The sequence below is a fragment of the Lycorma delicatula genome, chromosome 2 (genome assembly GCF_047948215.1).
Source record: "Lycorma delicatula isolate Av1 chromosome 2, ASM4794821v1, whole genome shotgun sequence".
Lineage (NCBI taxonomy): Eukaryota > Metazoa > Arthropoda > Insecta > Hemiptera > Fulgoridae > Lycorma > Lycorma delicatula.
This window is the reverse complement of record NC_134456.1, coordinates 178796071-178812287: the sequence shown is the minus strand read 5'-3', so window position 1 is coordinate 178812287 and position 16217 is coordinate 178796071. Positions and strand designations below refer to the sequence as shown.

The 16217-nt window shown below is 30.1% G+C and overlaps 1 protein-coding gene across 1 annotated transcript in view; it reads left to right on the top strand.

The window, feature by feature from the left end:
* Ahcy (adenosylhomocysteinase) overlaps window positions 1–15195 on the top strand; it is a 34435-nt gene extending 19240 nt beyond the window's left edge. The window contains exons 4-8 of the mRNA XM_075356780.1: window positions 5643–5831; window positions 8515–8730; window positions 10721–10918; window positions 12463–12657; window positions 14418–15195. Of these exons, the coding sequence (XP_075212895.1) occupies window positions 5643–5831; window positions 8515–8730; window positions 10721–10918; window positions 12463–12657; window positions 14418–14549 (930 nt within the window). The 3' untranslated portion in view covers window positions 14550–15195. The remainder of the gene's footprint in view (window positions 1–5642; window positions 5832–8514; window positions 8731–10720; window positions 10919–12462; window positions 12658–14417) is intronic.
* Window positions 15196–16217: the final 1022 nt, after the last annotated feature.

Genomic DNA, 16217 nt, shown 5'->3' with positions numbered 1-16217 from the left:
TAATTTACAGGGATGACATCATTATTTGGCGAAGACATTATTTCTAAAATAAAGTAAATGAGGCAAAAAGCCTGTAGAATATATTTTTTTTAAACTTGGGTCAACGAAGGCCACGCAAAAAGTTTTGTTTGGAAAGATAAAGCTGTGAATTCATCAAAAGAAGCCTTTCTGTGTGGCTTGTCAACCAGTAATAAGGCTCCATTGGGTAAGGCTAGGCGTCTCATTTGCAGGAAACTATGATAACAAGATAAACATTTGAGAAATGGTTTAGCAATGTGTTACTCTCTTCTGAAAGATAATTCGGTTATTGTCTTAGACAATGCCTCTTACAATTCATGAATAAAGAAAAAATTCCAGTTGTGTCTTGGAAAAGGAATGATATCAAAATATGGCTTAGTTCAAAAGGAGTGATCTTTGAAGAGGTTGAGCTGTCCAATTATTGCAAAGGGTTTTGTGTATTAAAAGTAATTTTAGTCAGTATAGTTGATGAGTTAGCTTTGATAACCTCTCTATCATTGTGAAGTAAACTCATTTGAATTAATTTGGGGACAAATCAAAAGTTATGCAGTGTCAGAAAATACTATTTTTAAAATATCTAATGTTAAAAATCTATGATTAAAATCCATTGTTAAAACTGGCCAACAGGAGTGGAAAAACTGTATAAATATGATACTGTTGAATCAAATTATTGGGAATTGGATTATATTATAGAAAGCAAAATTGAGCCTCTCATTGAATCTCTTATTACTAATATTACAGATTTTTTGCCATCAGATGACGAAAAGTGAATTGAATTTATTTTTTTATTATTATCATAGAAATTTAATCTAAAATATTAGTGAACTTTTAGATGTTAGTGGACAGTTGACAATTTCATAACTCTTAAAAAACTATGTAAAAATAAACAATTTTAATGTGTAAAATACTCCTGGGTTATCAGATGTGCTGAACAAGGTAAGAAATATTTATTGATCAATTAACATGTCTTAATTTATTTAAATTTAAAATATATGTGTTTTTTTTTTTTTTTGTCTTCAGTCATTTGACTGGTTTGATGCAGCTCTCCAAGATTCCCTATCTAGTGCTAGTCGTTTCATTTCAGTATACCCTCTACATCCTACATCCCTAACAATTTGTTTTACATATTCCAAACGTGGCCTGCCTACACAATTTTTCCCTTCTACCTGTCCTTCCAAAATTAAAGCGACTATTCCAGGATGCCTTAGTATGTGGCCTATAAGTCTGTCTCTTCTTTTAACTATATTTTTCCAAATGCTTCTTTCTTCATCTATTTGCCGCAATACCTCCTCATTTGTCACTTTATCCACCCATCTGATTTTTAACATTCTCCTATAGCACCACATTTCAAAAGCTTCTAACCTTTTCTTCTCAGATACTCCGATTGTCCAAGTTTCACTTCCATATAAAGCGACACTCCAAACATACACTTTCAAAAATCTTTTCCTGACAATTAAATTAATTTTTGATGTAAACAACTTATATTTCTTACTGAAGGCTCGTTTAGCTTGTGCTATGCGGCATTTTATATCGCTCCTGCTTCGTCCATCTTTAGTAATTCTACTTCCCAAATAACAAAATTCTTCTACCTCCCTAATCTTTTCTCCTCCTATTTTCACATTCAGCGGTCCATCTTTGTTATTTCTACTACATTTCATTACTTTTGTTTTGTTCTTGTTTATTTTCATGCGATAGTTCTTGCGTAGGACTTCATCTATGCCGTTCATTGTTTCTTCTAAGTCCTTTTTATTCTCGGCTAGAATTACTATATCATCAGCAAATCGTAGCATCTTTATCTTTTCACCTTGTACTGTTACTCCGAATCTAAATTGTTCTTTAACATCATTAACTGCTAGTTCCATGTAAAGATTAAAAAGTAACGGAGATAGAGAACATCCTTGTCGGACTCCCTTTCTTATTATGGCTTCTTTCTTATGTTCTTCAATTGCTACTGTTGCTGTTTGGTTCCTGTACATGTTAGCAATTGTTCTTCTATCTCTGTATTTGAAGCCTAATTTTTTTAAAATGCTGAACATTTTATTCCAGTCTACGTTATCGAATGCCTTTTCTAGGTCTATAAACACCAAGTATGTTGGTTTGTTTTTCTTTAATCTTCCTTCTATTATTAATCTGAGGCCTAAAATTGCTTCCCTTGTCCCTATACTTTTCCTGAAACCAAATTGGTCTTCTCCTAACACTTCCTCCACTCTCCTCTCAATTCTTCTGTATAGAATTCTAGTTAAGATTTTTGATGCATGACTAGTTAAACTAATTGTTCTGTATTGTTCACATTTATCTGCCCCTGATTTCTTTGGTATCATTACTATAACACTTTTTTTGAAGTCTGACGGAAATTCCCCTTTTTCATAAATATTACACACCAGTTTGTATAATCTATCAATCGCCTCCTCCCCTGCATTGCGCAGTAATTCTACAGGTATTCCGTCTATTCCAGGAGCCTTTCTGCCATTTAAATCTTTTAATGCTCTCTTAAATTCAGATCTCAGTATTGTTTCTCCCATTTCATCCTCCTCAACTTCCTCTTCTTCCTCTATAACACCATTTTCTAATTCATTTCCTCCGTATAACTCTTCAAAATATATGTGTAATTTTTGTAAAATATAATAGAGCATGGTTGCTGAATGTTAATGTCACATAGTTTCTTTTTTATGCATCGGGATTTACAGGAGATGCTTGTGAATCAGCTGCCTGAACACTCTTATGTACAGTCTGTTTACTTGAACTCTATAAGCTAAATGAATTATGTATAGAATACGTAAAGATAAATGAGAATAGACTCTTTAGACGGCTGTTGATAGGAGAAATAGAGGGAAAATCCATAAGAGGGTTATCTAGAATGAGACGTAAAGAGGATGTCTTGGAGTATCTTGGGTGGTAGCTGTGAGTACAGAACTGTAAAAAATGGAGGAGCATTGTGAGGGAATTTCCACCTCGGACCATAAAATTGCAAAAGAAGTAGTCAATTTGTGGACTAATAAAATTATTTCATAATTTAACAGAATAATATTTACTATAGTCTGATTATTCATCATAAACCTAAAGCTTAGATCTTAAAATTGTCAAGGGTATTAAATAAATAAGACTGAGAAAATTTAATTGACTGATTTAACAAAATTTGATTGAGAACTTACAGAAAGGTATGAGAAAATTATTACTGGTCTCAGTGCAAAATCCTTTCTTTGTTATGTGAACAATGCTTGTCCCTGCTGCATAATATTACTGGTTGTTTGAAAATACAAACATTAAATTTATTATATTTTACTTACGAATTATAACATTGTATCCTTAAATGTATGTCTTTGAAGTGTTTGATATATAAGCTTTATTAAGCATTATTCCCGTATTCAAGTCAGCAGGAGTAATGGGTATCATAACTTTATTCAGAATAGAAAAATTCAAATTATATCTACAACAACAACAATAATAATAATAATAATAAAAACACTTACCGTAATTTTACTGTCATATGATTACATAACATTCTCAATTATATAAAAAAATTGTGAAATTTCTACCAGATAGTGCACCCAGTTAAATGGCTGTTAGATAATCTTGGTAGCTATTGGTTCTAGATACATCATAAACTGTACAGAAATCCCTTGTGAGTAGTAGATCTGGTTTGGCTAGAAAGTGTATAAAATTGTAAAATTATTTGGTAAATAAAGGGCATTGTTGTTAGTATTAGTTAACAAGATATTAATGATTCAAAGAATTAAAATGTCTGCTATTTTAAAATTCTGAAACTTAAAAATATCAGATTCTTATTCTGTAGAATGTGTTAGCTCAGATATATATAAGAAATTGTAATACAGTATTTCGATTAATTCTTTATACAAAAGAAAATAATGTATGAAAAAATGTATTTTCAGACGTTTATGACAACTTTTTTTTTTTTTTTTTAACGCCTCAAACCACTTTCTAAGTTATGACATTTCCTTTTTTTGTATAATTAAATTATATTTTGAAAATAAATACTGTTAAGCTAAAAAATAATTTTTTTATTATCTGACTCGTACTTAAAACTATTTTTCTGGAAGATTCACATCATTATACAAACATTTAATGTAACAAGCTTGTAGCTTTTGTATTTCCTTATCAAGAACAAACTGTTGTGAAAACAATTAATTTTACATTGCTCTTGAGATGTCAATGTCATCGGAAAACAGTCTCAAAGAGTTGAAATGGTTTGACACATCAAGGAAATAGTCCTTGAAAATTTGAAGAAAATAGCAACGAGCAAATCTATGAATGATCTATTTCACTTAATTTTGTCAGCTGCATGCACCAAATCATTACTAATCAGATAATCAAACTGCAGTTCTCATATACATTCTAATGGCCCTTCACATATCTCTTTTTTCTGTTTAGTCTCTAACCACTCTAGAACCACCATCAGGATTACTTCAGAGGTAGAATGAGGATGAAATATACGAGTGGAAATGAGTTTCAGTCTTGTTCATTCTCAGGTCGACCTTTTGAGATGTACGTTTGATTGAAACCTAACCACCAAAAAACACCGGTATCCACGATCTAGTATTCAAATCCATATAAAAGTAACTGCCTTTACTAGGATTTGAACCTTAGATCTCTCGAACCTTAGAACATTCCAGCCAATTTCACATTTAAACTTTTATTTTACGTCAAAATTAAGCATTTTTTCCATAATGGTATTAGCTACCTGCTAAAATGAGAATGAGAATGAGTGTAGTCATTGTACATTATGATGACTGCAGGCTACTTTTGGGGACATTCTTTGGGCACTTTCTGAAGATGCCTCGCTTATAATTTTCAAATTTGTTCATTACATGGTCACTGTTTAAAATTTATTTTCTACTCAAAGTACGAAAGCTATTTTGGATATTATTTTTCAATTTTGTTTGAAAAAATTGCTATCAAGTAATTGTTAAAAATTATCCATAATGTACTTGATTATTAGAATTACCTTCTAAATTTAAATTAAATCTTTTTGTCTTAATCTGCTTTCTTTATCCATTTGTGGAACCGTATTTTTTCTACTTCCTAAATGAATTTTGTTTGACTAGGTGGAGGAAGAAGCCTACTTTTATTTGAAGGCACTTCAGCCATTAGTTTGACTATTTGTGTAATTCTTTGATATCATAGGAAATACAGCCATATTTGGTCGGTGCATAGTTAGTACAGCTCCTAAGTAGCCTCACAGATAGTTTTGTCACTCTGCTGAGGCCCAGTAAGAAGCATCTGTGTACCAGGTACTAGAAGATGCCAACTTCTAATACCTGGCAAAAATAACAAAACTTATGGTGTTGCACATAGAGACTAGGTAACATCTGACATTTCCAATGGTACTCATCGTAGTAAGAAGAAATGATAAGGATGAGGAAAGGAAATGGAGAGATTTAACCTAAAGAAGAACTGTCTCTGATTAAAGTAATAAATCTCTTTTCTCAGCACCTGTGATTGTTTTGTTCTGACAAAATGAAAATTTAGAACTTGTGTACTATGATGAAGGTCATAGTAAAGATTTTACAATATAGATACTTTTGGAAAGTAGTCCATGATTTGTGTTTGAAATCACTAGTCTGTTTGATTATTTGACTTGAGATAATTTTGTGCTTTATTTTCAGCCTTTAAATATGATTTTGGATGATGGGGGAGATCTGACGAATTTAGTTCATGAGAAATATCCACAGTACTTACCAGAAATTCGTGGCCTATCAGAAGAGACAACCACTGGTGTCCACAATTTATATAGAATGTTCAAGGAAAACAAACTGAAAGTGCCAGCGATTAATGTTAATGATTCTGTTACAAAGGTGTGTCTCTTTATTTATTATTATTGTATTCAAAATTGCAAGTTCATCCTCAGTTACGATCTTTTGTATTTATTATAATGAAGATGAGTTGAATTTGTAACATTTGAAAAATGTCAGACTGATTGGGTTTCAAACCCGGAATGTAGTTGATGTTAAATAGCACCAGTTTTTATTACATGATTTCTTTAATTTTTTTATTCAAGAAAAAATCACATTTTTTATTTTTTACAATGTTATTCACTAATATAAAATTGCCTGTACTTAGTTTTTTACTGATGGAGCATAAAAAAGTAGTGGACTGCTTTTTTATTTTTATGCAACTATTTATTGTGCTTTAAATATTGGTCTCTAATTTAGATTGAAATTGCTTTTCAAGTGATAATTATGCACTTCACATTTTGTAAATTACACTTTTCAGAAAAAAATTGATGAATTTTGTAAGTTACCATTTTTTCATTAGTCCTGAGTAAGAGTTGCAGTTTTAATATAACATTACTAAATTACTTGATGGCTGGTTCTAAACATTTAGCATTAATACAGTGAAAGTTGTATTATAATAAGACATAATATTGACTCTAGTAATTGTAATCATCAAATTTTTAATACCTAGTGGGTTGGAAGCCTATCTGGAAACAACAGGCACATCTCAGATTGAGAAAAGGCTATGATGGTTAGCTAAAAATGGAGTAAGCCAAATAAACAGCAATGTATGAGTATAATGGGCTACTTGATTGAAAGGGCAGTTTACTCCAAAAATATCAAAGCTGACTAGGATGCAGAAGTAAGCTTCTTTGCATTTGAGAAGTATAAAGAGTTTACAAGAAAATTTTGTTAAAAATCATAGGGGATACCATAATGAGAGGATGCATGTGGAGAAGCTAAACAAAATAATGATGCCTGGAAGGGAACAACAGTCTTGTGAGTTGTTACTGACAGTGCAAACTAATTAATGGCTGATTTTGCCTGATAACTTAAATTCAAAGCTAATGTATTTTAAGTTTTAATACTACATAGATGAAAGCTTGGAAAAATATAACTGTGATTTCAAAGGAAACATCATTTTCCAAATTCCTTTTCTTTTATAATTCAATAAAATGATGTTTGTTGGAAAAAAGATATTTAAAAACTTATCTGACTGGGGACTGCTCAAGAGATCATCAGACAGCATTAAAAAGAAAAACTTAGTTTAGTTTAGTAGTATAGTATATTAAATATCTAAATAAAATGTTTTAATCTAGATAATTAAAAAATAATAATAAAAGGACGATAGATTAAGACTGATTGTAGTAGGAATTAGTAAACTAAGAAGAAAAGATAACATGATTTTCAGTTGGGATTTATAGGATAATCAACAAAAAATAGAAAAATTACAGTAGTAAGAATAACATTAATAATTAAGAATATAGAACAAAGATATGTCCTACAATGAGTATGAGGTTGCCATTTAAGAGTGTATGAATATTATGCACAAACCAGTGAGAGAATTATTTTAGTTGGGATAAACCCAAAACCTAAGAATATTGGTTTTAGCCTAAATTTCTACACATGTAGCAGAAGATGAAGAGATAAAATGAATTCATGAAGGAGTAAATGATCTAATAAAATTTATAAGCCTAAGTGACAGTTTAATAGTAACAGAAGACTGGAATACCATAGGACTAGAAGTTTTAATTTGTTGAAAATGTAGAGCATGAGGTAGATCAAAGAAATTAAAGAAGAAACTAGTTTTTAAAAATTCTACGCAAAGTATATGTCAGTGATTGCAAACTCTTGTAAAAATAATTTAAGGAAATGATGGAGAATCTTAGAGAAGAGATCTGAATGGAATTAATTGTTTATATTTTTTCAATTTTTAAGAAAATTAGACTCAAATATATGAAAAGATGTGTAATCTGTCCAAGAATGTAGTACAAATAAAGGTAAGTTCTGATTCAAAACAATGAAACAGTGGTTTTTTTGTTATTCCTTGGATATCAAAAGCGAACTGGTTCAAGCAAGGAGAGCTTTTTGCAGAAAGAAACTATATCCTAGTATAAATTTTACTGGTTGTATAAAAAAGGAATAGAAATTAAATCTATTTCAATGATTTACAACCAAAATGTTAATTTTTTTCTTATTCAGAACTTCTGCTACATTCTTATAGGATTCCTTAATTATTTTAATAATTTTACTTTTAAGTTTTGTTTAAGGGCTTATTTTTTGTAATTTAGGCGCTCTTCCTTTTATTTTTTGGTGATATCCATTTTAATTTTTTATCATACGTCATTTTTCACAGTTTTAAGTTTTTAACTTAAATCTATTGTGTTCTTATAAAGGTCTGTCTAATATCTATTTTTTTCCTGTTCACTTTCACTATATTCTATTATTTTTTATACCCTACATGTAGAGCATTTTACACTCAACAGGTGTATATCAAATGCTAGAATAAAGTTTTTAAATTATCTACAGCAAAATAAATAATTGTGAAGGGTTTAGAACAACTGTAACTTGTGAATTTTCTCTTATTTACTACATTAGACGTTAACACTATAGATAATACCTTGACTAGGAATCTATTGTAAATTTAATTTCATGCGCTGATTCCAGTTTTGAGGCTTCAATTCTTTTAGTTGATTTTTACTATATTACTACTATATATGAAGATTTATAAATTAGTTTCTATTTTTTTTTTTATATATTTCAGAGTAAATTTGACAACTTATATGGTTGTAGAGAATCACTGGTTGATGGACTAAAACAGGCAATGAACATTATGTTGGCTGGAAAGGTGTGTGTTGTTGCCGGTTATGGTGATGTTGGTAAAGGTTGTGCGCAGTCATTAAGAGGGTTTGGTGCCCGTGTCATTGTTACTGAAATTGATCCCATAATTGCTTTACAGGCAGCAATGGAAGGACTCCAGGTATGTGTATTTAATATCCTCTCCTCTTTTCTTTTCTGTTTGAAGACTACTATAATCATTAAAAAAATAATAATAAAATTGGAAGTAGTGCCGTCATAAATAATGGCATGCATAATATTAGTTCACTGTTAAAATATTTAAATTATCTGTGTTTGTGTTATGATCTATGTTTCATTTGAGCTTATTGTATATTTTATTTTCTCACGTGTGAAAAGTTTGAAACATAGGGCATGTAGTTGTCTGAAGATTGACTAATTGTACGTTAATATGAACAAGGTGACTGATATATGTTAATTTTATTTAAATACTTTTGGTAAAAGTCAAACAATATTTAATTTTTGCTTGACATTCACTGATACATTGTATCCTTGAATATATTCATTCCTTGAATATATCAGGCTCTTAAAAGTTAAAAAAAGCACTACTATAACAGATAAATTCCTTTCTATTTAACATTAGTCAGTACAGTTATCTTTTTCTTTGAGAAACTGGTTGTTTAAGACTGTTCCTTAAATAATATCTACAAAAACAGTCACCCAATTTCAACTCTAGAGTTCCAATCATTTATTTAAAGAACATTACCCCAATGGTGGCTGGTTTTTGTGTGTTTCAGATTTTTGTGAATAACTGTCGACAGTAGTTAGGAGCATGATGTTTACATAGAATTAAATTTTGAAACTTCTTTAATAAATTCATATAATACATATATTACATTGCAGATATACATTTTTATATCATTATATATAAGAATTTATTGAAAAATAATCTTTGTAATGTTAAAATAATTTAAATATTTTGGAATTCTGCTATTTTTGGTCATCATCAGAATTTTCGATCCCTTATCAATCCATTTTTTATGTAATTTAAAAATATTTTCAGTGACCAAATAAATGATCATAAAGTAAACAAGAAAATAACATTCTGTCTCATTGAATAAGATTTTTTTCCAATTTAGTTTGTGCAGCCATCTCTATACTATCTAGCAACATTTGCATGTATTAAACAATATTGACTAAAATCTGTGAGATTTCAGTGTAGTATTACAATAGAGTTGATTACAAATCATAGATAATAGATGTTACGTTATATTAATCTCTGGCATTTTTTACAAAATCATTGCCATTGCAACATTAAGGCTCACAAATTAATTAAACTTTTGCCTGAAATGAAATTTTGCTACATACCTCTATTGAGAAAAATCAATTTTTGGATTAAAAGTTTAATGTAGTAAAAAACAATCTGTAAAATACTAATTCTTAATGTTTTATGCATATACATAATCATTCTGTTAGATTTTTTCTCCTCAATCAATTTCATTCATTTGATATAAATAAATTTAAACAATCATATAAAAACCTTTTAAATGCAATACATCCAGGTAGTTCATGATACGGATTCAGACTTGTTACCCCTCTTTCGAACTCCACCCTGATAAGTATGGTGAAAATTTGAAATGTATCTTTGAATAACTATTAGTATAGTTTGGAGTATGATACATAGAATTAACTGTTGAAACTTCTTTCATAAATTCATATCAATTTATGCCAACTTTTTCAACACATGTCTTCCTTCACAAATAATAAAAATTGAGTAAAAAACCTCAATGTTGTTAAAAAGATTTAGGATGCTTTACCTGAGGGAAGTAAAAACTTAAAGGTATGAAAAAGTTCAGCTACTCTTATATTCCCAGTTGTCATGGCCCCTGATTCCCTCAATTAATAAAAATTTAATGTGATATTCACCAATCTTTTTGAAATATTGTTCTACATTATGGATAATTGAAAATACTGTATAATTCTAAAGAAGTTTAGTCTCTTACTTCAATTAGGATTTTGATTCTTGTACTACAGAATGACCTAAAGAGAGTAAATAAATTCTTACAAGGCCATTTTAATTAAAATGTAAGTTAGTTGATTTTCTTGCATTACCTCTCTTTTCTTCATTGTCTGTGTGATTATGTTTATTATTGTTTGAAATTAATGTTTTCTAGGTATTATCTATGGAGGATGCAGTTAAAGAAGGCCAGATATTTGTAACCGCAACTGGTTGTAAGGATATTATCAGAAGTGAACATTTTTTGGAAATGAAAGAAGATGCTATTATTTGCAATATTGGACATTTTGATTGTGAAATACAGGTCGCTTGGTTAGAAAAGAATGCTGTTGAAAAAGTTAACATTAAACCACAGGTAGATTATCTTTTATTCATAAAGAGCTTATTGTTTTGATTGTAAACAGGATGAAATATCTAAAGCGATTACGTTTAAAGTTATTACTCATTAAGGAACCCACTCATCAGAAAAGTCTGCAGAGATCCTACCTTGTACTATCATACTCAGGAGATCTTACTATATTGTGTACCAGGAGACTATACAGCCCTTGAAAACAATAGTACTTATTTATCATTGGCAAAGAATATTTGCAATATTTTAACTGATGTAGTCAAAGTTTTTTTCTTAAAAATTCATTCTATTATTATTCCAGAAGGATTGCTGGTGGCAGTTTACTGACCTAACCGAATAATTTATCTTTGCTTGTCTCTCTTCCATCTGCTGCATAGTCTCCTGGTAAGCAGTATAAATCCCTTAATTAATTGGGAAAACTTTTAAAAAGTTGACTGATATCTTAAATGACAGTATGTTCAGCAACTATCAGAAAACTATTAAGCCTTCTTCACAAATACTTGTTGTTTAGGTCAAAAGTTCAGTAAAACTGCATCAAGTACAATTATTTGAGTATGTGCTCAAGAAATAAAGAAAAATATTTTCCTGAAGAAAGAATCCTATCTTCCTGGTAAATATTCTGATTTACTTAGGCCATAAGATTTTTTATTTTCTTTTTCTGTTTAGCCTTCGGAACCATTGTAAGGTATTACATACTTATGAATGTAAATGAAGTACAGTCTCAGGTCTACTATCCCTGAGATGTGTGGTTAATTGAAACCTAACCACAAAAGAAAACCAGTATCCACAATCTAGCATTAAAATCTGTATAAAAGTAACTGCCTTTACTAGGATTTGAACCTTAGAACTCTGTACTTTGAAATCAGTTGATTTGCTATGATGAGTTCACCCCCATCATAGCCCATCATTGGGCCTATGATGAGGATAGGCCCAATCCTATGGGCCATAGGATTGGGCCCAGAGAAATAGGAGTGCTCAAAAAGCCTTTTTGGTTAAGGTACGGGGTTCTAGCCAACTTATGCTGTAATTTAAATGTAGTGGTCTTAATGATTTAAATTGCTAATATTTTACTAGAAACTCGTACTATATAGTCTGTTGTATCAGACAGTATTTCACATAAATATCCTTCTATACAATTGACTAGGACATTAGTAATTTTTTACTACAGAAAAAAAAAATTGATTATGATTGGCTTGTTTACAATTTAGATTTTACATTCCTTCTGTACTGGTGTTATTTGGTATTTTTTTCTTTATTGTTTATAAGTAAATAAGTATTTAATTATCTTTGTTTCAGAATATTTCATCTTACAGTTCATATATTATAGTTATACAACCACAATGTGTAAAAAAGTTGTTTTCAATGATTTTAACCACATTAGCAATCGGTTATTTACTTTCACCATAATTTGGTTTTTTTACGTTATTAATTTAAAATTACTGTGTTTTGATTGGTTCTTAATCTGATTATAAAATGGATTTCTAGAATGATAGTAGCCAATGACAAGCTTAATTTATTTTAAATATTTGTATATTTTCTGTTTATTTAAGGTTGATCGTTATACATTAAGCAATGGCAGACATGTAATATTGTTAGCTGAAGGTAGATTAGTCAATTTAGGATGTGCAAATGGCCACCCATCATTTGTGATGAGCAATTCTTTCACAAATCAAGTCTTAGCACAAATACAACTTTGGACTAAACCTAAAGAATTACCTGTTGGAATACATATGTTACCAAAGAAGGTAAGCAGCAATACATTCTATGTTTTTTATATCTATAAAAAGTATTTTATTACAGATTAAACATGTTCAGTAGAGATTGAGGATAAATATCTTTGAAATGAACTAAAAATTAGCTTATGTTACCACTTTTTTATTCTTTAAAAAACTTTTCACACTTCGAAAGGTTTTTTGGTGAATCTGAATAAAAGTCTGTTTTTGAGCTCTGATTCTGAAGATCTTTTTTGACTGAGACTTAAAAAAATACTTAACCAAATTGTTCCAAATTTTAAACTTTTTCTTTTTATTAAGAAAAAATAATAAATTAAATTCTTAAAGTTTAGTTAACATTTTAAATGAATGTTTAATTTATTTAAAATAAATCTCATGGTAATTCAATTATGAAACGTTTTTACTTTCCTTTAAGTATATAAATTTTCCCTATGTTTGTAATCAGTCTTTTTTATTAATTTTATTTTGTAAAACTATAAGGGACGTTCATGTCAATCTGGGACTTTTTGTTAGACTAGAGTGTAAATGAAGATGCCTGCGCATTCTGTTTGTTGTTTATATAAGATACAAATGTCAGTTATTACTGCATGGCGCGCTGGTGTGAAGCAGTGTTAAACAACAACAGTTAGTCGTAAAGAACATGGTATCCAATGTAGTGAACATGTGGGTCAGCGCGTTGTAATGAAATTTCTCTTGAATGAAGGCGTAAAACTCTATGCTACAGATTTATTTGCTACTCCTTGTACAGTATGGTGATGAGACTTTTAGTCACAGTAAAACATTTGAGTGATGCAAATGTTTTAAAGAAGGCTGTACATCATTCAGTGATGATCCCTTTGAGGAGGTGTTTCGGAGCCACCAAAGTTATGGTTCAGTTTTTTTGGGATAAAAACAGCATTCATTCACGTCAATTTTCTACCCTGTGGAGTCAGTATTAATTAATGCTGAGTACTACTGCAAAGTTTCTCAAGATGTGAACAATGCTTTCAAGAAAAGATGGCCTGGTGCAATCATTAAAGGCGTTCTGTTTCTGCAGGACAATGCACAACTGTATAAAGCCCATCGCACAACATGCACACTACAAGATCTTGGCTGGTAGTTATTGCCACATCCCTGTATAGTTGAGACCTCGCTTGTAGTGATTTACACCTGTTTAGGAACTTGAAATTGTTCCTGGGAGGCCAGCATTTCAACACTATGAGGTGAAAAGATCACTCCTCTCTTGTTTCAATGTAACGACAGATGTTTCTGCAGTGCAGGTATCCAGGCACTACTGAAGCACTGGGATAAATGTAGTAGGGGATTACATTGAGAAATAAAAGTAATTTTTACTATCATAAAGTGTATTCTACATTTATTAACAAATAATAGTCCTGGATTGACAGAACACCCCATTGTATATAAACAACAGACTAAAATTAAGACTGAAGAAAATTACTGTATAGGACAATAACGATTATTTTCTGATTATTGCATGATGGGTATTTTAAAGTGTTTATTTCAGTTATTGTAATCCTAGGATTGAGTAAATTTTAGTGTTTTCTGAATCCTGACCTACTAATAATAATTAAATTACTGCTGCATTGTTTCTTCCATTTTCACATTTCTCAGGGTGTATTAATTATGATGATTTTGACAGCAGGTGAATCAATAAGATCATAATTATAGTAAACATTTAGTGGGAGAGTTATTTTCTAGGCAATATAATATAATTATTATTCTATATAATAAACTTACTGAATGATTGTACTGTACTACTTTTTTCTTTTTAGTTGGATGAAGAAGTTGCAGCTTTACATCTGGACTATTTGAATGTAAAGCTAACCAAGCTTACACCAGAACAAGCAGAATACCTTGGTATACCAGAAGTTGGACCTTTTAAACCAGAGTATTACAGATATTAATATATCACTGAAATGACTTAAGATTGTCTGGTTATGAAGTATCCTGATAAAGTTAAAATGTTTTTATTATTTGTCTACCCATGTGATGCTGTTAATGTGTGTATCACTATTACTGTGCGGTGTTCTGTAATTTTGTGCTTAAAGGGAATGAACTCAAGTTGCCTTTAACTTTTATTTATTGTATTCCATCATCTAATTAATTTATTTTTATTTAATGTGATTTTGACTAGTACTTTTAATTTCTTTACTTTCTTTCTAAAACATTGAAAGGAATTTTACGCGATTGTCTGATGCCAATAATTAGAATAATTAAAAGTTTTTTATCATTAACTTATTTCTCTTTACCAATCATCATGTTAAATTCTTTGTTACATCATTCAACTGTAGTTGTATCCCTTTCTGTAATTCTACTCAGAAAATGTATTGGTCTTTATTATTATATTATGTTAGAGTCTCGTGAAATAGCAAAGCTACACAAAATAAAATCACAGTACAGCAATGTTTCTCAACCTGGGGGTTGTGAAATTAGCCTACAAATTTAAACGTAAATAATAATGAAATCATTTTATGAGGGAAAAAATTTATTATAAACATTTTACTTGCATTTATGAATACATATGTAAAGAAAATAAATTATTGCAAGTTGGTTGGATTTGTTTTTCATTTAAAAGTTTCTCCATACATGGGTCTATGTTAGAAATGCACAAAAGCAAAAACAAGTTTTTCGGCAACCATAGATGAAAAACCATTTTCACACAGGTAAGATGTGATGAAACTGATTAATATTTTCACTGCTTCTCTGATTAAATTTCCATATTTACTTCAACGAGCAAGCCAAAACGTATCTAAATCTTCAGATTTAAATTGTAGTTGTAATATTTTATCGACAGACATTCTGATGAGCTGGTCGTGAATCTCAACTGGTAACACAGCAGCTACAATGTATCACTAAATGGATTCAGTATCCTTCTCTTTCAGAAATCATTTTTATCTTCTGGGAAATACTCCACCAACTGAATTTTTAGCTCATGCTATCTAAACTGTAGTGAATAAATAGTGTTTGCTAAACTTTTCTCAATATAATCGGAAGTTGGAAGGATATCAAAGTTTTTGCGCTGATATCACAGATAAACATAATTTTTGTTTCCTAACATGCGATACATGATTTTAATCTGTTTTTTTATGCTGAAAACAAATATGAACTCAGAATCTTTCTATCACCCGCCATTTTTGAAAAAGTTTTTAAAATTTTAATTAAAGGTTTTTTTTTTCATTTTTCAACGTATAGTTAACATTTTAAGCCCTTATATTGCATTTTGTTAGCTCATTTTTTATTGTTTAACTAAGTTAACATAATTTGTAACCTATAAATAAACAATACTAAACAAGAATTTAATATCAGTTGCACATTATATCATATCTAATACTGAAGCGTGAACCTTCATGGACAAGATTAATCATGTCTGTCAGGTCATAACATGTAGCTGAAACACAGCTTTGTTGTTTGTATTAAGCACTGGATTTAGGAATGAATTAATTACATTCAGTCTTATTGCTGTCTTAAGTTTGTTAACAGTGCAGTGTCATAATGTCTCAAAATTGTGTAAATGATGTGGATGCCTTTAGTTATGTATGTGGTGAGTTTACCATATAAAAAAATAGAAAAAA